Consider the following 26615-nt stretch of genomic DNA (forward strand, 5'->3'; position numbering starts at 1 on the left):
AAATGTTTTTGAAAGTTCGATATATCGACTTACTTCATGGCCAAACGAAAGGGTTTTAAAAAAATACCCTTAATGATAACCAAACTTTTAAAGTATAAATATATAAAATACTGAGACTAATAAAAAAAATCTATGATGGATTCTGATTGGTTCCCGCCAAATTACCTATACCTGTTATTTTGAAATGATGCAGAACAGCTATATTAAACAAGTTACCGATTTTTCAACATTTCGAGATTAACTTAGGCCTGAGAAATCGTCTTAAAAACTAGGAAGACAATATACCCTAAGTCATGTCAATGACTTTATTAAAGTTAGGCATGGGCTGGTGGTTAGGGCACTAGACTCACAATCTGTTGGTTGTAAGTTAGAATCCCATTATCGAAATGCTTATCTTTTCAGCCGTGGTGACGTTATATCGTGAGGGTTAATCCCACTATTAGTTAATAAAGAATAGCCCAAGAGTTGAAAGTTGGTGGTGTTGACTAACTTAGTTGTATTCCCCTAGTCTATCACTTCAACGTTAGGGATGAAGGGCGCAAATACCGTTCAAGTAGCTTTGCGCGAAACTCGTAAATAAATTCTTGAAAGTTTAAAAGCACGCGAGGAAACGTTTCGAGAGCGTGATTTCACTGATTGGTGTTGCCTCAGTAGAGACACACGTTCATGACTGAGGCCTTAGTGCAGTGTATCCCAAACTTTCTCGGTTCACGGTGCCTTAGTGTCTTAGCAGTTTTTTCACGGCGCCCCTAGACAAAAAGTAAAACTTAACAGTTCGTTTTATTAAGAAGTTAGGTCCAAACAACTTAATACTTAATAAGTATTTATGTCTTAACAACTTAGTAGCCGCCTGAAAAAATAATAATATACGTAAATTGAAAGTAAAAACAATATTTTTATTTCATTTTTAAATAACCACAATTCCTGTACTCATTTTTTATCACAGCAACCGCCGAAAACCCAACTTCCCAGAAATATGATGTCACAAATGGAATTATGATTCGCTGAGCTTTAGCACTTAGCAGCGGATATTCATCTTTTATTTTCTTCTTCTGCAGAGGTAAATTCAGATGGTGCCTTAGCCTTGAATGGGTCTTGGATCCATGCAATCTTCTGCATATCTTCTGGAAAGTAATTTTCAAACCAGTTACTGATCTGTGTTAGGTGCTCCTCAAAAACAAGTTTTAGTTCGTGAGTCACACCAGTTTCACTGAATGTAACAAACTTCTGCAACAGGAGGAAACAGCCTTTGCCACCATCTTCATTCACTTTTCTTCTCCAAGTAGTAACTTTTTTCTGAAGGATGAAACCTTTTCTGCGAGTTTCAGAATGTGGGTGTTGCTTTCCTGCAGAGAGAGATTCAACGCATTCAGTTTTTTAAAGAGATCGCACATGTATGCTAATTTTGACAAAAAATCAGAATCCAAGAAGTTTTTAGCACGTTCGTGTTCTTCTTCTTCCAAATAAGAGTAGAGTTCCTGTCGTAATTCGAACACACTGGACAATACGTTCCCACTGGAAAGATGTGTACTCAAAACCAATATCCCATATCCTCACACAGTATTAAAAAAAAACTCGCCTTCTGTGGCTGAGTTTTTATAAAGTTCACCACTTTCAACACACTTTCCAGGACTAGGTTCAGTGGAGGACTCAGGTACTTTGACGCAAGAGCTTCCCTGTGGATTATGCAGTGGGTACACAATGTATCAATAGCTTTGTTTCGTATGAGTGCCTGCAATCCTCCATAACAGCCGGACATAGAGCGACTACCATCGGTACAGATGCCAACGTACTTAGTCCAGTCTAAGTTGTTTTCACACATAAAAGTGTCAAGGATCTCAAACAAGTTTTAAGACTTTTTATCTGCAGTGATACTTTTACAAAAGAGAGGGTCTTCTGCAATGGTTTTAGCATCCACGAACCGAGCATCCTTGTTACTATCCGTCGCCTCATTTAGCTGTAACCTGAATTCATTCCCTTTCATTTTTTCACTTAGCTGATAGTTGAGATCTTCAGCCATATGTTGGATTGTACGAATGATAGTATTGTTGTATAAAGACACCTTTGAAAGGAGTCTTCCTGCAGATTCACCAACCATAATGTTCACCATATCCACTGCAGCCGATAAAATCAGTTCTTCTGTGATGGTGTGGGGCTTTTTACATTTCGCGACTCTATATGTCACCTTATAGGATGCTAGCAAAGCATTGTTTGGTATTGATGCTTGTTCCAAAACTGTACCTTTTTGTTCTTTCAATTCTTTTAACTTTTTGGTAAAATAATCATGGGATTTACTAGTCATGTTGGGATGATTGGTCTCTAAGTAGCATTTTAGTTTATTTGGAAGCATGTACTCTGGAGCCAAAACTTTTATACATAATACACTGCGGACACTCTTCATGATTGACATCTACCGAAGTAAAACCAAAATCTGGATAACTATCATCATATTTCCGTTTCTTCACAACTTTGCCAGGTCTGTGGTTTGCCATTCTTTTCTTTACTCTCACATTTTTTATTAATGTTCAAAAATCTTTCCATTTTTATGCACAAGAACTAAAATCAACAAAATTCACTGAACTTCGTTAGACCTCGCAGACACTTGATTACAGTTATTTCTATTACTGACGGACCTGGAGAGTCGACAGGTATTTGTATACAAAATTTAAGAAACGAAAAAGTTCGAGAAAGTACAAGTAAACAAAAACATATCTCAAACATTCGAGAACGTCATCGAAAGGAATGTAGCGCAATCTAATGTTAAAACTGTGAACTATCTCGAGCTAATATTTCGCGTGGTGTCCGACTGACGTCGACATCGCTGTGTTTCACTCGAAAATTCGAAATATCCCACAACACCCTGTGGTGTCGCAGCACACAATTTGGGAACCACTGTCTTAGTGATTTTTCCAATGGTTAACAAAGTTGAATTTGTTTCATGTTAGGTCTTCGTTTTGATCCAATTATTTGTTATCACGCCCAAACCTGTCAAAAAATGCCGCGGTCTAAATCTAAACTGGAGTTAACAATTTTCTCATCAAACTTATTGGTCTGGTTTGTTTTGAATTTCGCGCAAAGCTACACGAGGGCTATCTGCACTAGCCGTCTCTAATTTAGTAGTGTAGACTATAGGGAAGGCAGCTCGTCATCATCACCCACTGCCAACTTATGGACTACTGTTTTATCAACGAATAGTACGATTGATCGTCACATGTAACGCCTCCATGGCTAAGACGACAAGCATATTTGGCAAGACGAGGATTCGAATCGCGACCCTCAGATTGTGAGTTGAATGCCCTAATCGCCTGTCCCTGACGGGCCCCCACATTCAGGAAGCTCTCGAACAACGTATAACCGAGTATTACTCGTAAAACCTTTGTTATTAAATTGTGGAATCTCTGTAGTAGGATGATTAATTATTGTTTTGTCTGTCTCTTGTAAGAACAAAAACTACACAATGGGCTATCTGTTCTATGTCCACCGCGTGTTTTGGAACTCTTTTTTTTTTTTTTATTGTTACAAGTCCGCATATTTTTTGCTGTGCCCCTTGGGGAAAGTTGCTAGTCGAAGCTACAGTATAAGACTGTATTTCTATAGTGTTTATCTTACATAAGGTGAAGTAGGTTTAACATGTAAGAATTGTGAATCCGAGGGTTCGTGATTTGAATCCTGTTGTAAAAAAAAACCAATAAAAAACTCTTTCCACTCTTTGGTTGTATTGTAAGAGTGATTGTCAACTCTCGCTATTCGATCAAATAAAGGTTAACCAAGAGTTAATGTTGGATACTGCTGACTTGTCTGTTTATCACTTCAACATTATGGACAGCTTTGTGTAGCTAGTGTAAACAAACAAACAATCTAAGAAGTTTTCAGTTGATACAAGAATTTAAAAGTGTGCTAGTTAGTTCGATGTTTACTCATAAGGGTTAGTATGCATATAAATTGAAGCCCTTTTAATTTCAATGAAAAAGTTAAGATTTGTGATAATGTGAATCACTAGCAGTTGGATTAAATAATCATGAATCGTACTATTTAGTTTATATATTAAGTTTATTTGAATGTTTTCATAACCGTTGTATAGTGCAGCTAAATTAACTGGAAAAGTGTGTTGATTGTTGATTTCTAGTTTGTTTTAACTGCAGTTAAAACATAATAGATTCTATATATTTCTAAATCATTCTAAAAGGTAAAAATGATCTGGAGATTAGGGTATTTGACTCGTAATCTGTGGGTGGCATGTCCGAATTTCTTTTCCCTTTCAATTATGGAACCGATATTATAAGTAGCCCAAGAGTTGTGGTGTATTGTTTTAACTCGCTGCTCCCACCCTAGGGTTTCACTTCTAAATTAGGGATAGTTGCTTGGAGAGAAGATGGATGCCACCAAGTAAAATCATTATGGTAATTACCAATGGTATTTAGTTGGTTCGGGACTTAAAAAAAGAAAGAAAGAAAACGAACAACTTACCTTTTCACATTGGTCACGCTTTATTGTCTGCAAAGTATAAATCATCATAGGAATCAACGTCTCGAATATTTCTCACTGTTACTAAAATTCCTACATCTCTACCAAATGATCAGTTAACAAAGGTCGTATTGTATTTTTCAGTTGGAGAATTTTGCTGCCAGCAGTCGAGAAGCTCTGAATGTCGCAAAGCCTGCTGGGAAGTGTTTCGCTCTACCATGACACCTAGCAGGGAAGTAAGAGAATCTGTGTTTCGCCGATGTGCACACCACAGCCCACGAGTGTTAAATTGTGTTAGTAATTACACTTACACCACGCCTGCTAATAACCCAACTCGTAGTAAGTATAAGATTTGCTTCGTGTTATGACATTGAATATTACACATGCACATAAAACGATATTTAACAGTTTGTATCTGAATAACATTTTATGCAATACGTGGACCAAACAAACGGCCAGACCAAAGATCTCTGAGGTTCAGACTGACTAGACGGAGAAAAAACAACGAAAAGTATACAGCAAATAAAGGTATTGACTGTCGCTTATATGACGTGTCCACAGTTGAAACTACTGTGCGTTTTCAACGGCATATCGCGATTGTACCTCTGGGGCCTCTAATCAGAAGCTCAACACACTAACTACTGGGCTACACCCAGCCCCACATGAAATCAATAACAAAACCTTCAGTTTATTTAACTATTTTCCTGTGGTATTCAGGGCTCTGTATGGTTTTAAATTTTGCTTAAAGATACACGAGGACTCTCTGCACTAGCCATCCCTAATTTAGCAGTACAAGACTAAAAGAAAGACAGCTAGTCATCACCTCCACCGCCAACTCTTGGATTACTGTTTCACCAACAAATAGTGGGATTGGCCGTTATATTATAACATCTCCACGGCTGAAAGAGCAATCATGTTTGGCGATACGGGGATTCGAACCCGCGACCCTCAGAGACTACCCTGGTCATCTGCCCATGCTGAGCCGTAGGGCTCCAAACACGTGTTTTATTTTAAGTTATCCGTTTTTAATATCCTTTATTTAATTTTCTGTTTATCCGTGGAGCTAATATAAATTTTGCTGTTTTGTAATAATAATGCAATTAAAGTGACTGTTAGTGTGATAATGACATATATAATTTTGTAGTTGCTACGAGACAGGTGATTTTGTTTTGTTGTTTTTGGAGGAGAGACGTGAGGTGGTACACAACGGCTAGATCTTTTTGTTTATGACTAATTGGTGAAACAAGGGAAGGAAGAGGTATGGGCAAGGTTGGAATGAAGAGCCTGGTCTATTTGCGCTCTACTGTTTGTTAGTGCCTTTATGTGAAGTCCAGAACCGAAGGGACATATCAGCCCTTCAGGTTTGCAAAGTTAGTTCTAGTTAAGCACAAAGTTACACAATGGGCTATCTCTGCCCTGCTCATCGCGCTTATCGAACCTTGATTATCATCAAAGTAAGCTAGGGTACAATTTAAATAACATAGGTACCAAAACTCCAATGACAACAATCGTTTTCAGTGTTCGATATATATGTATTTTATTATTTTGAACTATAATTATTTCTAGGAGACTGATATGGTTTAAACTTGAAATTAGATGTACAGCAACATTCATTTCGAGCGTTTCTAGATATTTATTGTGACATACGTCAAAACACTATTAAAATGTCATCGACACGACATAACTACCTACGTATATGCTTGTTTGGAGGGATTTTGGTACTCGGCGATTATTTATAAATTCATAATATAGCATTGTTTCAAACCTGGACTTGTTTTCCTTACTTATTTGTTTTTTCCCTCTGCCAGCAAGCAAATGCAGACTCCTGAATCATCTTTATCAAAATAAATCTGTAAACCTGTTTGTTTGTCTGCAACAAACACAAACTTTCATCCTTTAATTAAAAAAAAAAGAATAAAAGTGAATACAATAAAGAAGAGGTTTCAGAACCGGTAACCCAGTAGTAATAAATACACTTTGTACATTGTTTGTTGGTATCCTGTTAGACACAGAGCTGAGCCACTGAGGGGGGGGGGGTACATGAAACCTGTAAAAAAAATAATTTTATCAGTAAATGAATAGAGAGTTTTCGTGTGATAACTGCAGAAATATTCATGAAATTAATAACACATAGAATTTATATAATTATTTCGCTGTCTAATTGTAAACACAATAATGAAACCAGTAATAAATTGAGCCCGAATGCAACTATTCTGTAAATAATTGATAACCTTTCGGCAGCTAACACTGGTGTTTGTTTCTAATGGATGACGTGTCTTACATTTCCTCACAATCAAAACGAGCCTGGAATCACACGTATAACGTACAAACATGTGGTATGTGACTAAAAATTTGCAGGAAATTGAAAAATCTAAATATAAGAGAAATGTCTTTCAAGCACTGAACGTTTCGTGATATGTGTACAAGAATTATTAAGCACGACGCCGAATTATTCAAATTAATTAATCTTGTTTGTGTACTAAAAGATATTTTTCTAATAAAAAAGCCTGGACAGTTGTTATGTGTTTTGGTACTGCTATTGATCTGCCCACCAGTGGCTCAGCGATATGTCTGCGGACTTACACGCGAAAATCCGGGTTTCGATACCCGTGGTGGGCAGAGCACAGATAGCCCATTGTGTAGCTTTGTGCTTAATTAAAAACAACAGCTGTTGATCTTAACTGTACAACACTCCGCTAGTTCGCCTAACGTATATAGACGCGTTCGCGCTCTCTTTGAATATGAATAAACGCGTCTATTGCAGTAGAACGCGGTACTTGGTTGAAACTAGATACAGTTACTAGGAATTTATGAACTTATACTTGTGGGTAAAATTATTTACATTTGACCGTAAGGTGATCACACTTAATATTTATAACCACATATTCAACTTGGTTACAAGTGCTAGGTGATTGTACCAGCACTACACAGGTACTTTTAATTTAATAACAATAACATTTTTAATTAGGATATTACTATAAACGATAAGATATAATATAGGTGTCTTGAGGCACTCTTAAAACAGGAATTTAAAAAATCATACGTGATTAGCTAGAATTTATTTTACTACTCTAGTTCAATACTGTCGCCCGTTGGGATGGCGGTAAGTCTATGGATTTACAACACTAATGTCAAAGCTTCGATTCCCTTTGGTGGACACAGCAGGCAGCCCGGTGTGGCTTTCTTATAAGAAACATGCACAATTCAACTACTCACATAGTGAAACGTATTATCTACAGGAAATAAGGGTTTCAATACTAAAAATGCTTCAAGATCAGGAATATTACTCTTCTACCCAAAAAAGTAGAAGAACGCAAAGATTTTATATTCAGAACCCAAGAGGTTTCAAAATCCTAAAAGTGAGTCTTGGATCTGTGTTATAATGGGTGCTCCTGTGGCACACGTTCCCTCGTTCAAGTGAACCTTTCCTACCTATCTTTATCCTCAATTTGCTTCCTATAGTTCTGATCTGTGTATTAAATGGTTAGTTTGGTATAATGCAGTGATATTAGTAAGCCCATGCTTACACTTAACACGTAATAGAAAAAAACAATGCACTTTAATATCTTCTATTTTGCTATGTGGTTACACTAGGCATTTTTATATGTAATTCTGGTATCATCTTGTCACTCTCTCTTCTACTCTCTGGTTCCAGTCTTTCACTTATATATGTAATTCTGGGGTCGTCTGTCCACTCTCTCTTCTACCTTCCAGTTCCAGTCTTCTGCCACTACCAACTGATGCAGTCTTTTAATCTTGTTGCAGACAGAACAGAATTTGTCCCCTCAGCCCACGTGAAGAATGTCTTACCTGAGTTATCTGTTAATGGGGCAGTGGTAAGTTCATGGGCAAACAACACTGTAACCCAGCATTCGATTTCCTGCAGTGGACACAGAAGATAACCTGATATGGTTTTGTTTTACAATTATCTTCCATGATTCCAGTCCCTACATATTAAAAGATTAAAAGAGTTCATGTAAACCAGTGAGCTGCTGTTTACTGGTGACTTTATATTACTATACCAGCATGAAACAAGTCATTACAAAGGTACCAATTGTATTATTTGTGTGCATCACATTAAACACAAAACTACACAATTCATTATCTATGCTGTGTTCATCATGGATATTGAAACCCAAGTTAAAGTGTTAAAGTGAACACAGTGTAACACAATATTTTGCTGAACAAAACTGTGTAACACAATATTCTACTGAACAACACCATGTAACATAATATTCTACCATACAACATTGTGTAACACAATATTCTACTGAACAACACCATGTAACATAATATTCTACCATACAGCATTGTGTAACACAACATTTTACTGAACAACACTGTAACATAATATTCTACTGTACCACACTGTGTGACATAACATTTTACTGAACAGCACTGCATAACATAACATTTTACTGAACGACTCATTGTAACATAACATTTTAATTTACAGCACTGTATAACATAGCATTTTACTGTAAAACACTGTGTAACACTATTTTACAGAACAACTCTGTGTAGTGTAATAGTCTACTGAACAACACTGTGTTACATAGCATTTTAATGTACAACACTGTGTAACATAATAGTCTACTGAACAACACTGTATAACATAATATTTTACTGTACAACACTGTGTAACATAACATTTTACTGTACAACACTGTGTTAAATAACATTTTACTATATGACATTGTAACATAATATTCTATGAAATACAAATATATACACAAATAAAATGATAGAAAGAACTAAGATGTAAAAATAACTTGTTTTCATGACAAAAGTATTTCAGTAATTTTCTGTTACATTATGTTTTAATCTTGTTCATAAAGAGACCAAATTTGGACTTTTGTTTTCTGCAGATCTTCAGTGTTGTGATAAGTCCCCAAGCAGCAGTGTCGTTCAGTATGCCATCACATACTACGTACCCACACCACTGACCAGGAGATAATCGATGGTTTAACACAAGGGGGGTGTGGTCCTCCTCTTCCTCAGGTAATTCTCCTACACTTTGAATTCATAGTTTAATACATCTGGTGATTTGAATGTATAGAGGACTTTAAGAAAACTATATTTAACAAAAAATATATGGTGCAAATACCTGTAACATAAAAATGCATATAATGTGATAAATGCTGCTGTTTACAAACAGTTACAATTTGGGTAACCATATTTCTGTTGTTACAATATTTCAACCTCCATATACTACATTCATCTCTGTTGTTACAATATTTCAACCTTCAAAGGAATTTTTAGTCCTTTTTAAATTACTATTCAGAAACCAAATAAACCTGTAATGGAGTTTTCTTGTTATGCTACACTATTCCAACTGTAACATATGTTTATTTGTAGCAATTGAAAAACACATAACAGTTAGGAAAATGTAGAAAAAATTTCTGTTGGTACATTGTCCCAACTGTTGTGTTTTTTCTACTGCTACACTATAACAGCTGTTATGTATTTTTCTGTTGTTACACTACCCTAACTGTTATGTATTTTTTTCTGTTGCTATATTGTCCCAGCTATTATGGTTTTTTATACTGCTACACTATTACAGCTGTTATGTGTTTTTATGTTACTACATTGTCCTACCTGTCATGCTTTTTGCAACTGCTATACAGTCCTAACTATTATGTATGGTTTCTACTGCCACACTGTCCCATCTTTTATGTATATTTTTCTGTTGCTACATTATCCTCACTATTATATGTTTTTCTACTGCTACACTGTTCCCAGCTGTTACTACACTGTTCTAGCTATTATGTATGTTTTCTATTGCTACACTATCCCAGTTGTTATATATTTTTTTCTTGCTACATTATCCTAGCTAATATGTATTTTTTGTATTGTTACACTTTTCCTGCTGTTATGTATATTTTTCTGTTGCTACATTGTCCTAGCTATTATCTATGTTTTTACTGATGCACTATTAGAGCTATTATGTACTTTTTCTGTTGCAACATTGTTCTAGCTATTATGTGTTTTTCTACTGCTACACTTTCCCTGCTGTTAGGTATTTGTTTCTGTTGCAACATTGTCCCAGCTATTATGTGTTTTTTCTACTGCTACACTTTCCCTGCTGTTAGGTATTTGTTTCTGTTGCAACATTGTCCCAGCTATTATGTGTTTTTTCTACTGCTACACTTTTCCTGCTGTTAGGTATTTGTTTCTGTTGCAACATTGTCCCAGCTATTATGTGTTTTTTCTGCTGCTACACTTTTCCTGCTGTTAGGTATTTGTTTCTGTTGCAACATTGTCCCAGCTATTATGTGTTTTTTCTACTGCTACACTTTCCCAGCTGTTAGATATTTTTTTCTGTTGCATTATTATGTGTTTTTTATACTATACTTTCCCAGCTGTTAAGTATTTTTCTGTTACTAGATTGTTCTAGCTATTATGTGTTTTTTCTACTGCTACACTTTTCCAACTGTTAGGTATTTTTTCTGTTGCAACATTGTATTATATGTTTTTTCTACTGCTACACTTTCCCAGCTGCCATATTTTGTACATGTTCCTTTGTCTTACAATATCCTAGACTTCCACTATCATATTTGTTTCTCTTCTGTTACAGCGTCTAAACCTGCAGACAGTCCCTGTTAAAAAAGTTTGCTTTTTATATTATTACTGATAGAAAATGTTAAGACAATTCTTTGACTTGAAGAATGACAGCTTACTATGTTCGTTTTTTAAATTTAAATTATTAGGACGTCATTCATGAACGTCTCTTTATTTATTTTGTTAGCTGGGTCAATATTCACTGAATATTTTTCACACAAACAAGCTGTAATTGATTGATACTGTGTTCATATAATATTTCATACAAAACTTGGTGGAGAAAGTATAGAAACCTGTGTTATGGTAACTTGAATCTCTGATAAGTGTGGTTCTCTACATTAATTCACAAATGTAATTAAGGTGGAGAGAAGAATTACTTAAAGGCAAAGTGGTTTAGATAAAAACAAACAAGTACTGAGTAACAGAATATAAACAGGGCTTATTCTAGAAAAGCTTTGAGAAACCTTATATTCAGATACATTTAATTTATTGTATATGTATATTCTCTATACCAGGATGTATTATGGCAATGTTTTCTGGCAAACGCAGACTCTTCCAATCCTGCTCTAAGGACTGTCGCTAGAATGGACCACAATGGACTGGACAGTGCCAAGCTACTCTGCTGTTATCGTGCAGTGACTCTGGTATGCCAAAGATTATGTTTGAAGGTAAGAATTTATGTTTTACCTCATCCGATAGCGTCAGAATTGCACCTGAATATTCATAGTTTTGTTTGGAATTTAACACTTGGCTCTGAAGTTTCGTCTGTGTGCGTCGTCATGGGGTTTAAACAGACAAAAATAAAACAAATTATTTCAAGATTAAGTAGTTATTTATTAAAGTTTTCTCTATTAAAATAAACAAGAGATACAATCAAAACTGTGAAGATCACTTCAGTAAAACGATGTGCAACTTATACGGTAGAATTATTTAACACTATTTATGATTCTTTCAGTAACACTATATAACAAAATTTTTACTTTTTCTTGTTCCTGACAGAAAGTGTTATTTCCCAATTGCTTATGCCTAAAGTAAATGGAAAAGGCCTATTTTTTCTCTTCAAACTTTGCTTTTGTGACCTGGGAGCGTACAACGAAAACACGGTGGGAGACTATATTTGGGGGCTGATACATGAAAGTGACTTACATTACAGTCGCAAATCTCGAAAAACTACTCACTTCTAAACATTTTTGTATAACTTTAGTGTAAATACATATAAATCTTGATTCGTATGCTGTTTTATTCAGACCTTATGCAAATAAAAATGTACAAATTTGCCCGTTTTTACATAGAAAATAAGTTAATTTCTAAATTTAATTATCCAGGTCACAAAAGCAAAGTTTAAAGGGAATAATGGCCATTTTCTGTACTTTTACAATATAAGCAATAAGAAATAACACATACTATCCAGGAACAAACTTTGTATTACATAGTGTAATCTGTTATTTTATTTTTGTCCGATTTATTTCATTATATTGAGAAAGGAAACTTTGACGTGTTTCTTATACAATATTTTCGAATTACTTTAGTAGTCTTTTTATTATTTCACGTGAACTAAAATAAAAGATCGTAAATTTATTTTCAAAATACAGCACTTGAAATCCCCAAAAATACACCCCAAAACAAAACAAAATAAATTAAACGTGTTTTTCTGTTACACAGTCAATTTCTATGTTTAGCTTTACTTCATTCAATACCATTCTTTGCTATTTAAGGCCATGAAGACAAAACTTATATATCAAAATATTACTAACTTGTAGCCTTTTTTAACTTTCGCTGATTTATGCAATTCACTGACAACAGCAACAGAAGAAATAGTCCACCATTTTAGCACTTTTGAATATATTACAGTAAAAGTAAGTTAAGACAGTCCCCTTCGGTACAACGGCCACCTTTGTATCAGGTCATCCCTTAAGTAATATTCGATTTTAGGTTCAGAAAAGGAGAAAGGATTTCAGACGCTTTTAATGTTATTTAATCAATAATGTACATTTCATTATTATTAATTACCTCCTGCCAACGATTCACAAGCTTTTGAATACCACTTCTATAAAATTATTCGGGTTTGGAAGAAAAGAACATAGAGAGGGTAGTTTTGACATCTTCATGTGTTCCAAGCTCTTTTCCATTAAAATAGTTCTGCAAACTTCGGAATAGATGATAATCAGATGGGACAAGGTCTGGAGAATAAGGAGGATGTGGAAAGTTTTCACAGACTAGCTCTTCAACCTTTGCAGATGTGATTCTTGCTGTATGGGACCGTGCATTATCCTGGTGTAACACAACACCTTTACGATTGATCAAAGTAGGTCTCTTTTCTTTCAGTGCAACATTCAAGCGTTCTAACTGTTGACAATAGAAGTCTGATGTAATCATTACATTGAATGGCAGCAACTCAAAGTGGATCACACCAACAATATCACACCAAACGCTTAACAAGACTTTCCTAGGGTGGAGGTTCATTTTGGGCTGTGCTTTAGCCAGTTTACCTGCACTAAGTCATTGCCTGCGGTGCTTAACATTTGTATAAAATATCCATTTTTGATCTCCAGTCACACACCTATCCAGAAAAGGTGAGTTACGTTCACGAGAGTGCAGAGAAGTGCAAATGTCCACTTTTACTCTAAGGTTAGCTTCTGTCAAATCACGGGGGACCCATTTTCTAAGTTTTGACACCTTTCCAAGCTGTTGCAGATAACGGTGAACTGTTGAAAGGGTTGAATAAAGCTTCTATGCTAGTTCTTCAACTGTTGCAGCACAATCTTCATGAAGTGCAGGCAGCATCAAGTCATCATTAAACTCTACAGGACGACCTGAACGTGGCGCATCACTTAAGATGTAGTCAGCTGATATAAACTTCTGAAACCACCTACGACATTTTCTTTCACTGAAATACTCCGCGCTATAAACACCTTGAATGTTTCATGTAGTTTCTGCTGCACTATTGCCTTTTTTAAACTCATAAAACATTATATACCTAATGTGCTCCTCAGACACATCCATCTACATAAGGGTTTATTTGATTAATGATCTGAAAAAGTGGAGTTGGGTTAGTTTCTTTAATTTTTCTGAACGTTTTATACACGTCCTAATACATATTTTAGTCATTAAAGCCTTCTACAAAGGCAGAAATTATGATGCACGTTCTGTATTACATTTTCGGGCATTACTTATGGAATGACCTGATTTAGCATGGCTCTAACGTGCTGCCATCTAAAATTATTTACGTTAACTATTGTCCATGTAACGTTGTACATAACACATTAGCATACATGTCAAAGCTTGAGATCAGTATTTTGTTTTTGGACAACGTTGATTTTGGATGAGTAAACAATATTAATTTTTTGTTATAAATTACATATTTCAGGGAATCTCACTTTGTTGGTTTCAAATAATTGTGACGAATTATAACTAGCTCTAACAGTAACGTAATTCAAGTTCACTATTTTTGTTTTACATGTAATAGTTTTTTTATGAGAGGTTTAGGGTAAGACACTGGTACACCACACTGGTACCCACTTTCTTTTCCGGAATTGTCTTGTTTAATGCTCAACTTGGCTACGGAAGGACTTAAATCATAAGTAACTAAATTCCACTTTCTAAATGCTGAATTTATTTTAAATTACAGTTATTATACGTTACATGGAATCATTTTACCAAATATTAAACATTCGTTTTATCTTACCTTGTAGATAAAACGGGTCCTAATCGCGACAAGTGCATTTTTTCACCATCCAAAAAAGTCTGTGCTCAGTATTTGTTTTAATTAGAAATGTCAGTTATAAAAACATTTACCTTAAAACCTTAGTTTATTTTTTCATGACATTCATCTCGATTGGTGAAAACCGAATTCAAAGTTAAGATGGGCGTCTGACCCTATCTTCCCCTGCAGTATTGGTTAGTTTTTCCATGGAAAGTAATTATTCTAGAGATCTTAAAACAAAGCTAAAGATGAGGTAACAGGTTAATACGTGTAGCAGTAAAAGTAAGTGTTATGCACCTCTGTTTTTCTTTTTACAAAAATATAGTAGTAGGCTGGAGGGTTTGTAACGCTAAACTTTGGGGTTTAATACCTACGTAAATAGTGCATTATTCAGCTTCACACCTGAAATAAAACCAAATAAATAAACAAATTACAACAGCTGTTTTAATAATCGATAAAAATAAAGGTAAGCATGCCAATAATACAAATAATTGTCTAAACTACAATAGGGAAATTACAACCTCTCCCTTCCCCAGCGCTTATTTCTAACCCTACAATGTTTACTAAGATTCTTTGGAATACTGCGATATTAACCTAGAATATTTTAAACTGTTTTCTCTTCCTTAGACATTTTCCAACGAATGGACGACAACTTGGAGAGAATTCCACAAGCAATGCCAGTATAAGCCAGCTGAGGCAACCTTGCTGCATTGTCTGGCTGACGGTACAGCTTGAAACTGAATTTATTGTTTTATGTATGAAACTCACACAGATTGTTTGATCTTTACTCAATTTTTTCTCTCTCTTTCTCTGGATTTCGGAGCTGACGATCCTGGTTCAAATTTCTTTGACCATAAAATATCTCCTCCGTGCACTTTAAGCAGCTGGATGTGTTATAAGTGTGCCCTCCCATTGTGGCACAGCGGATTTATACCTCTAAAAACCGGGTTTCGATATCTGTTGTTGGCAAAACCCAGGAATCCCATTGAGCAGTCTTTTGCTTAAATTTAAACAAGCGAATTATAAGAGAGAAAGTCAATCCCTTAATGTGGTCAGTAAGGTCCTGCTGACGTCACTCTAGTCAATAGTTGAAAATTTATGACGGTAACAAATAGCTTTGTTGTTGATAAGTACAATATATAAATATAAGTTAAATTGCATATATGTTACATTATGGTTTCTAAGAACGTTCAATAATTACAGTAAATTTTAATTATTGTATGGAGTTATTGTCAGAAATGATTAGACGACCCTGATATTAAACTCATTTTCCTTTGTTACTGCATAGTTAACACCTAATGAATTATTTGTGCAAATGTTCTAAGATCCTACAAATGTTACTGATTCATTGTTTATTTAATTAACTAAATCATCTGAGATGAGTTTATATATCAAAGAAACATTGGATTTTTATTTACGACCGTGAATAAATGGTTCCATAAGAGAAGCAGTGGCTGTAGTATAAGAGTTAAGGTCAAATCTGAATATTCGGTTAGAGTAGCCCAGGATTTGGTGCTGACGACTAGCTGACTTTCCTCTAATTTATCACTTCAACTTTAGGGTTAGTGCACATAGTCTTAGGGTAGTTTTGTGGAAAAATCAATATGCATCTTTTACTAACCACTTGACTTCCTAAGGTTTTTTAAAGATAACTACTGTTGTTGACCTTAACATGTAAAGGTGAAAACCCTGCTTCTGATAGAACTGACTCTATAACAAAACAAATCACGACAAGTCGTTACTTCAGATATTATATTCACGATAAACAGCTGTGACATAGATCCTTCATACTGAGGTACCACACAGTCGTGTTGACTGTTACGTCAGTAACGACCACTGACTATTACATCAGTAATGACTAGTGAGTATTACATGTGTAACGATGAATATAACGGAATGAAGCCTATATTATATAATTACGTAGAATTATGGTAATGTGAATATAACTTATTTTTAATAAGGCTTATTGCTAATTGTTTATTTGTTTTGAAAGGTAATCTAGCTATTGCTGATCTCCAACTGATAAAATACAGTAAAGATAGCACCCACCGCCAACTTTTGGGTTATACTAATCGAGTTGTGGGATTCGACCGACAATTTTCATAACACATCCTCGACCTCAAAGTGTTGTCTACTTTTCTGGGACACAGAACGTGAATCATGGACGTTTAAATGCACAATACGACCATTAAGCCACACTGGAAAGGAAGACTTTTATTTTTCGCGTTGTGTGTTTGTAGATTTATTAACAGAAATATACTTAGTGTAAGATTAGTAAGCTGTGGTAATGAACCCTAATTCTTTGGAATTTAACGAAGTTTTGACAGTATTGGTATAATAAAACAGAAAAAATAAACATTTCTGATAAGTTCGTATTTAAATTCCCGACTGATATAGATAAGTAAGTGTATAGATAGTTTAGTTTTAGCCTAAAACACAAGATTTGATTTAGGACTATTTTTTTCGAACAGCGGAAGAACCGTGTGAGCTGGGATGTGAAGGGCTTGATTACTGCACAAACTTCAATTATCGGCCTACGCAGCTGTTTCGGAATTGCGCCATTGGAGCAGATCATGCCGCACGCAGTGACGTGGGATTGTGGCGTGAAGGTGTAATCCGTTTACCTTTAATGGATATACCAATATTAGATATTAAGACCTGCTACCCTGAGACTTGGAAAGCCATTGCTTGTGTTTTGCAAATTAAACCTTGTCACCAGAGGTCGCACGTTAACACGATTTGCAAGTAGGTTGTTCTCTTTGTTTGAAGGTTTTTCAAAGATTTTCTACGTTAATTCATTCGTACATTATTTATAGTTTTGCATTTTAATTAAAAAATAGTAATAAATTCTTAGTTTATATTGATAAATTGTAAACTATCCAATCAGAAGAATTTTCAAATGTTGTTAACACGAATAAATACGTTGTTTGATTTTGTGAATAAATCCACATTTTAAACTACTATTACCATTTGTGCCGGATAAGTAAGGAAGTGTCTTCTAACAATAGACAATTCTGATATAGCTGGTACTAACAGAGACCCGCAAAATATTTGCAGTGAAATTAGCATTTTTATTGCAACAGTTCTGTAAGTACCTTATTTTGAGAATAATACAAAATAATTGTAGTCGCAGAAGCCCAAGTCTTTAAGTTCGAACCTTAGGCCTAACATTTGTTAAGCCTATGTTTAAGTATAGCCTATATTCGATGAAAGAATAAATCAACGATGCAATTTGTGTCCATTTTCCGCTTTAGTTTAGTTGTGGCCAAACTTTACCGTGCTTCATACTATCAGTAAATAAACTAATGCTATTCCAAGACCTAACGTTAGACCTTTATGAAAACGTTCATAAGTTTTAACTGTAGTATTGCACAAAATGTTTACTGAGTATGTTTATCTCTGCCTCTTTCTGACATCCGTCGAAATGAATTGTGAAAATGCGCATGCTCACAATATCCAGAAAATATTCTTCTGAGTTCTTGAATAAGAAATAAAATGGTGTCGTTACATACGAGGCTGGTAAAGCAGTTGGATTCTCAAAGATAAATTACGTCTGACTCTGGAGTGTAACCAGGAGTAATTTTCAAGTTATGTACCACAGTATTTTCCAAACTTTAAATAGCGAGGCCCTCTAACTCAGCAAATTTCCTTTGCGCCCTCCCCCTTCACATTAAAATGATTTTCGCAAGTGATAACAGCAAAATCAATATTTTCTTTATCTGTTTTTAATAATTCAAAAAAAAAGAGAAACTTCACGTTAAGAATGATAAATGCGAGCAAAAAAAACACAAAAACTTTGAGGGCAAAGTGATAGTCTTGTTCAGTTATTGTCGTCTGCAACTCATATTTTTGAGACTCTCCCGCCAAATGACCTCCTCCCAAGCCACCAATACACGACACACTAGGGAGCGTTTGAGAAACACTGGGGTATGGCAACCGTAGTCTTGTTTTGTTTGTTTTTGAATTTCGCACAAAGCTACTCGAGGGCTATCTGTGCTAGCCGTCCCTAATTTAGCAGTCTAAGACTAGAGGGAAGGCAGCTAGTCATCACCACCCACCGCCAACTTTTGGGCTACTCTTTTACCAACGAATAGTGGGATTGACCGACATATTATAACGCCCCCACGGCGTAAAGGGCATGTTTGGCGCGACGGGGATGCGAACCCACGATCCTCAGATTACGAGTCGCACGCCTTAACACGCTTGGCCATGCCGCGCAAGCAACCGTACTCAACGCTCGAAGCATTGCAGGTGTCATGATAGCGTGAGATATACTACTGAGGTCAACACATTCCAATGATTAATAAGACATCTTATCCACCTGTGAGACTATCACGCATTCTACAAGACCTTAAGGTTTAACCGCTAACGTACGCAATGATGTTAGAGCAATCTTTATATTAAATAGAGCCCAGTGGTTTTAGCAACAACTGACAAATGATCGAATCGCGGGGAAAGGGAACGTTCCCTTAGGGCAGTTATACAGTAGATGCACTGGTGTGTACATTATTAGGAATGGATTGTATGCACAGTGCATTATAATTATAGTAAGTATTGCCAAGTCCTTCTGTAATGTATTGAACTGAGAACGGCGTGATCGGGTGGTTAGGGCGCTTGACTCGTAATCTGAAGATTGCGGGTTCGAATCCCCGTCGCATCAAACATGTTCGCCCTTTCAGTCGTGGAGGCGTTATAATGTTACGATCAATCCCACTATTCGTTGGCAAAAGAGTAGCCCAAGAGTTGGCGGTGGGTGGTGATGAGTAGCTGCTTTCTTCTAGTCTTACACTGCTAAATTAGGGACGGCTAGCGCAGATAGCCCTCGTGTAGTTTTACGCGAAATTCAAACAATGTATTGAACCCGATTTGATTCTGATGAAAACGAAAAAAAAAAAAAATTAAATCGTGCATAGTCCCTCTATACCTTGAACAAATAAAAATATTGTGAAAGTGGACTCTTGTTTTTATGACATTTTTTTTCACCATTATTTCATTACATAACTACAGAACGCATTTGCAGCGAGCTCGAGACACTCATTTCACGTGGAACATTGTCTAGGTGCTCAGTAGTAGTTTCTGAGCTATAATTTAAACTTCTGATAAAAATTTGTATTAATAATTTGTTGGTCGCTAATTTATGTTTGTCATATATACAAGGTAGGACTTGCTCGTGCTTCCTTCTTTGATATCTTAAACATAAAAAAAAAATGTTTGTTTCTCGTTATTTACTAGTTACAGTTGATACTGTTTGTGTAACATACTGTTTGTGTAACCTTTATTTTGTCGCACATTTTGTTCATATACATCTTCAAAATTAACTTCCCTTTTGTCAAAACTTTACTGCAAACATTTTTTTTACTCTAGTTCCGTAATTAAATATTTCTATCCAACTTTAACATTGTAGTCAGCTAAACCAACTTTGCTCTTTCTCTCTCGTTGTTAGGGTATATATGTTATACCCAGGAGGGTCAGGTGCACTTGACCTCTTCCTCCTTTGCTTTGCTGTCGTATAGGTTTGGTTTGTTTTGAATTTCAATTTCACGCAAAGCTGCACGAGGGCTATCTGCGCTAGCCGCCCCTAATTTAGCAGTGTAACTACTAGAGGGCACTGTATTCTTCCTCTTGCTGTCGTCTAAAGGGAAACAAGTAATATAAAATATATAGACCTTCATGGCTCGTATCGGTGAAGCTTTTTGGTCAATACTGCATTTCGCCATCGTGGATATTTTTGATAGTAAAATAAACAATTCTTTTCTTTATTTTCAGTTCCTTAATTTTAACAATTAAAACTTAAAAATGAGCACTATTTATTAATAGTTACATCCCTGCGCTTGTTTCTTTGTAGTTAAGCACAGAGCTATGTAATGGGCTATCTATGCTCTGCCCACCACGGCTATCGAAGCACAGTTTCTAGCGCTTCACCTCCCAGCGATGAGTCAGTAACAACTTTATAAAGTTACAACATAGATGGCGCACAGATAAGCAACTTTGTAGCTCTGCGCTAAAATAACTAATATTGGTACCTTCTGTTAAGTTTTGAAAATCAGACATCTGTCGTTATTATAGTTAATAGTATAGATCAGTGCTTCTCAACCATTTCTAATATCATTTACTTTGATAACTTTTCACTACACTCACCCCAGTTCGAAAAAAAAACTGATGCATAATTCTTTATTAACACTTGAACATACGTTAAACTACAACTCATTCATCGTGATACTAATCTCATTAATTAACCCTTGGGTGAACCATTCACTCAGTTGAGAAGCGCTGTTGTGTAGGGTTACCAGTGTCTAATTTCATAATTTTGCAGTGATATTCTAATTTAGTGCAGACAGCCCTTGTGCGCGAAATTCTGAACAAATATGTTACCTAATTAACTGTGTGAGATCCAACTCTACACTTAATGAAAGACTCTACTAAGCTAAGCTGAACACTTTAGCCTTCTAAATGAACGTTGCGTCAATATCCTACCAGAGATCGCCACACTTCTGTGATATTTTTGTGCTATTATAAAAAATGTAACCATTAAAGACGTAGATCCATAAACAAATTGCTGTATAAATATTTTTTTAAAAAAAGTCTTGAAAATCCAGTGAAGGTCAATTTTGACTCCTTTGGTAATTCTTAGGTCACAACAACTGGCCCGGCATGGCCAGGTAGGTTGAGGCGTTCGACTCGTAATCCAAGGGTCGCGGGTTCGAATCCACGTCGCACCAAATATGCTCGCCCTTTCAGCCGTGGGAGCGTTATAATGTAACAATCAATCATCCCACTATTCGTTGGTAAAAAAGAGTAGCCCAAGAGTTTGCGGTGGGTGGTGATAACTAGCTGCCTTCCCTCTAGCCTTACATTGCAAAATTAGAGACGGCTAGCGCTGGTAGCCCTCGTGTAGCTTTGCGCAAAATTCAAAACACAAAACAAATAAAAACAGCAAATTTTTGGTTTTATACAGTCGCGACACATAAAATCTTCTAATACTGAACAAAGTAAATAATATATTTTTCAGAAGAGACTGTATTGATATATTGAATAAGTGCGTAGATTACAGTCGAGTGCCAGCAGGCCAGACCTCAACAACACTCTGTGAACTTCTTTCGCCACCAGGGGATGAGCCTCCTTGTATATCCTTAAAACCATATTTGGGTAGGTTTTGAAAATCTGACATTTTCATTCTATTACCTTGTCATAAATATAGTTATATTTGAAGCATGAATAATCATATTATGTGTCGTTAATAGTTTATTTTGAAAGAGATAAAAATGGATTATTTGTCTTAATTTTCTACCATTTATAATTTAGTCAACCTTGAGGAAAAGTTCGAATTAAAACCAGTGAAATATTTATCTTTATTACTTCCGAGGCCTTACATCTGCATTTTTTTTAGACTTTATGGCTCAAAGTATCGACACAGACACCTTGTATAGGGGGCGTTGTGTTTTCTTGTTAGGACCTCATTCCAGTAGGTAGTGAGTGGGTGCACTTTTCATATTAACCACAGCCTTGGCTCTGATTATACTATAAAGCCACTGTACGTACGTGATGAAATATCCGCGTCTGTCGTTCCTGTTTGTCATTCAACATTTCGAAACGTCTCAGAGAGATTAAATATTCGCTTGTGTAACTGTCTAAGATAGGATAGATGCTATCTGTATCAACCATTCTTATCAACCAACACACGTCTGTCTAAAACAACATCACAACGTTCTTCACCTTTAGAAACCCAACATGTCTATCTGAAACAACATCACAACGTTCTTCACCTTTAGAAACCCAACATGTCTATCTGAAACAACATCACAACATTCTTCACCTTGACAAACCAACACACGTCTGTTTGAAACAACATCACAACATTCTACACCTTTACAAACCAACACACGTCTGTCTAAAACAACATCACAACGTTCTTCACCCTTAGAAACCCAACATGTCTATCTGAAACAACATCACAACATTCTACACCTTTACAAACCAACACACGTCTGTCTAAAACAACATCACAACATTCTACACCCTTAGAAACCCAACATGTCAATCTGACACAACATCACAACATTCTTCACCTTGACAAACCAACACACGTCTGTTTGAAACAACATCACAACATTGTTCACCTTGACAAACCAACACACGTCTGTATAAAACAGCATCACAACGTTCTTCACCCTTAGAAACCAACATGTCTATCTGAAACAACATCACAACATTCTTCACCTTGACAAACCAACACACGTCTGTATGAAACAACATCACAACATTTTTCACCTTGACAAACAAACACATGTCTGTATAAAACAACATCACAACGTTCTTCACCCTTAGAAACCTAACATGTCTATCTGAAACAACATCACAACATTCTTCACCTTGACAAACCCACACACGTCTGTTTGAAACAAAATCACAACATTCTACACCTTTACAAACCAACACACGTATGTTTAAAACAACATCACAACATTCTTCACCCTCAGAAACCCAACATGTCTATCTCAAACAACATTCTTCACCTTGACAAACCCACACACGTCTGTTTGAAACAACATCACAACATTCTACACCTTTACAAACCAACACACGTATGTTTAAAACAACATCACAACGTTCTTCACCCTTAGAAACCCAACATGTCTATCTGAAACAACATCACAACATTCTTCACCTTGACAAACCCACACACGTCTGTTTGAAACAACATCACAACATTCTACACCTTTACAAACCAACACACGTATGTTTAAAACAACATCACAACATTCTTCACCCTTAGAAACCCAACATGTCTATCTGAAACAACATCACAACATTCTTCACCTTGACAAACCAACACACGTCTGTGTGAAACAACATCACAACATTCTTCGCCTTGACAAACCAACACACGTCTGTCTAAAACAACATCACAACGTTCTTCACCCTTAGAAACCCAACATGTCTATCTGAAAGAACATCACAGCATTCTTCACCTTGACAAACCAACACACGTCTGTATGAAACAACATCACAACATTCTTCACCTTGACAAACAAACACATGTCTGTATAAAACAACATCACAACGTTCTTCACCCTTAGAAACCCAACATGTCTATCTGAAACAACATCACAACATTCTTCACCTTGACAAACCCACACACGTCTGTTTGAAACAAAATCACAACATTCTACACCTTTACAAACCAACACACGTATGTTTAAAACAACATCACAACATTCTTCACCCTCAGAAACCCAACATGTCTATCTGAAACAACATTCTTCACCTTGACAAACCCACACACGTCTGTTTGAAACAACATCACAACATTCTACACCTTTACAAACCAACACACGTATGTTTAAAACAACATCACAACGTTCTTCACCCTTAGAAACCCAACATGTCTATCTGAAACAACATCACAACATTCTTCACCTTGACAAACCCACACACGTCTGTTTGAAACAACATCACAACATTCTACACCTTTACAAACCAACACACGTATGTTTAAAACAACATCACAACGTTCTTCACCCTTAGAAACCCAACATGTCTATCTGAAACAACATCACAACATTCTTCACCTTGACAAACCACACACGTCTGTTTGAAACAACATCACAACATTCTTCGCCTTGACAAACCAACACACGTCTGTCTAAAACAACATCACAACGTTCTTCACCCTTAGAAACCCAACATGTCTATCTGAAAGAACATCACAGCATTCTTCACCTTGACAAACCAACACACGTCTGTTTGAAACAACATCACAACATTCTTCACCTTGACAAACAAACACATGTCTGTATAAAACAACATCACAACGTTCTTCACCCTTAGAAACCCAACATGTCTATCTGAAACAACATCACAACATTCTTCACCTTGACAAACCCACACACGTCTGTTTGAAACAAAATCACAACATTCTACACCTTTACAAACCAACACACGTATGTTTAAAACAACATCACAACATTCTTCACCCTCAGAAACCCAACATGTCTATCTGAAACAAACAATTCTTCACCTTGACAAACCCACACGTCTGTTTGAAACAACATCACAACATTCTACACCTTTACAAACCAACACACGTATGTTTAAAACAACATCACAACGTTCTTCACCCTTAGAAACCCAACATGTCTATCTGAAACAACATCACAACATTCTTCACCTTGACAAACCCACACACGTCTGTTTGAAACAACATCACAACATTCTACACCTTTACAAACCAACACACGTATGTTTAAAACAACATCACAACATTCTTCACCCTCAGAAACCCAACATGTCTATCTGAAACAACATCACAACATTCTTCACCTTGACAAACCCACACACGTCTGTTTGAAACAACATCACAACATTCTACACCTTTACAAACCAACACACGTCTGTCTAAATCAACATCACAACGTTCTTCACCCTTAGAAACCCAACATGTCTATTTGAAACAACATCACAACATTCTTCACCTTGACAAACCCACACATGTCTGTTTGAAACAACATCACAACATTCTTCACCTTGGCAAACCAACACACGTCTGTCTAAAACAACATCACAACATTCTTCACCCTCAGAAACCCAACATGTCTATCTGAAACAACATCACAACATTCTTCACCTTGACAAACCAACACACGTCTGTTTGAAGCAACATCACAACATTCTTCACCTTGACAATCCATCACACGTCTGTATAAAACAGCATCACAACGTTCTTCACCCTTAGAAACCAACATGTCTATCTGAAACAACATCACAACATTCTTCACCTTGACAAACCAACACACGTCTGTCTAAAACAACATCACAACGTTCTTCACCCTTAGAAATCCAACATGTCTATCTGAAACAACATCACAACATTCTTCACCTTGACAAACCCACACACGTATGTTTAAAACAACATCACAACATTCTTCACCCTCAGAAACCCAACATGTCTATGAAACAAACAACATTCTTCACCTTGACAAACCCACACACGTCTGTTTGAAACAACATCACAACATTCTACACCTTTACAAACCAACACACGTCTGTTTAAAACAACATCACAACGTTCTTCACCCTTAGAAACCCAACATGTCTATCTGAAACAACATCACAACATTCTTCACCTTGACAAACCCACACACGTCTGTTTGAAACAACATCACAACATTCTACACCTTTACAAACCAACACACGTATGTTTAAAACAACATCACAACATTCTTCACCCTCAGAAACCCAACATGTCTATCTGAAACAACATTCTTCACCTTGACAAACCCACACACGTCTGTTTGAAACAACATCACAACATTCTACACCTTTACAAACCAACACACGTCTGTCTAAATCAACATCACAACGTTCTTCACCCTTAGAAACCCAACATGTCTATTTGAAACAACATCACAACATTCTTCACCTTGACAAACCCAGACACGTCTGTTTGAAACAACATCACAACATTCTTCACCTTGGCAAACCAACACACGTCTCTCTAAAACAACATCACAACATTCTTCACCCTCAGAAACCCAACATGTCTATCTGAAACAACATCACAACATTCTTCACCTTGACAAACCAACACACGTCTGTTTGAAACAACATCACAACATTCTTCACCTTGACAATCCAACACACGTCTGTATAAAACAGCATCACAACGTTCTTCACCCTTAGAAACCAACATGTCTATCTGAAACAACATCACAACATTCTTCACCTTGACAAACCAACACACGTCTGTCTAAAACAACATCACAACGTTCTTCACCCTTAGAAATCCAACATGTCTATCTGAAACAACATCACAACGTTCTTCACCTTTAGAAAACCAACATGTGTATCTGAAACAACATCACAACATTCTTCACCTTGACAAACCCAC

At 36.2% G+C, this 26615-nt stretch overlaps 1 protein-coding gene across 1 annotated transcript in view; it reads left to right on the forward strand.

Moving 5' to 3' along the window:
- Positions 1–26615, forward strand: part of LOC143251613 (reversion-inducing cysteine-rich protein with Kazal motifs-like) — a 93592-nt gene that overhangs the window by 48102 nt on the left and 18875 nt on the right. Inside the window, exons 7-12 of the mRNA XM_076502882.1 lie at positions 4609–4803; positions 9353–9465; positions 11541–11693; positions 15356–15452; positions 17200–17473; positions 21738–21874. Of these exons, the coding sequence (XP_076358997.1) occupies positions 4609–4803; positions 9353–9465; positions 11541–11693; positions 15356–15452; positions 17200–17473; positions 21738–21874 (969 nt within the window). The remainder of the gene's footprint in view (positions 1–4608; positions 4804–9352; positions 9466–11540; positions 11694–15355; positions 15453–17199; positions 17474–21737; positions 21875–26615) is intronic.

This window comes from Tachypleus tridentatus, chromosome 6 (assembly GCF_004210375.1).
Source record: "Tachypleus tridentatus isolate NWPU-2018 chromosome 6, ASM421037v1, whole genome shotgun sequence".
In the NCBI taxonomy this organism is placed as follows: domain Eukaryota; kingdom Metazoa; phylum Arthropoda; class Merostomata; order Xiphosura; family Limulidae; genus Tachypleus; species Tachypleus tridentatus.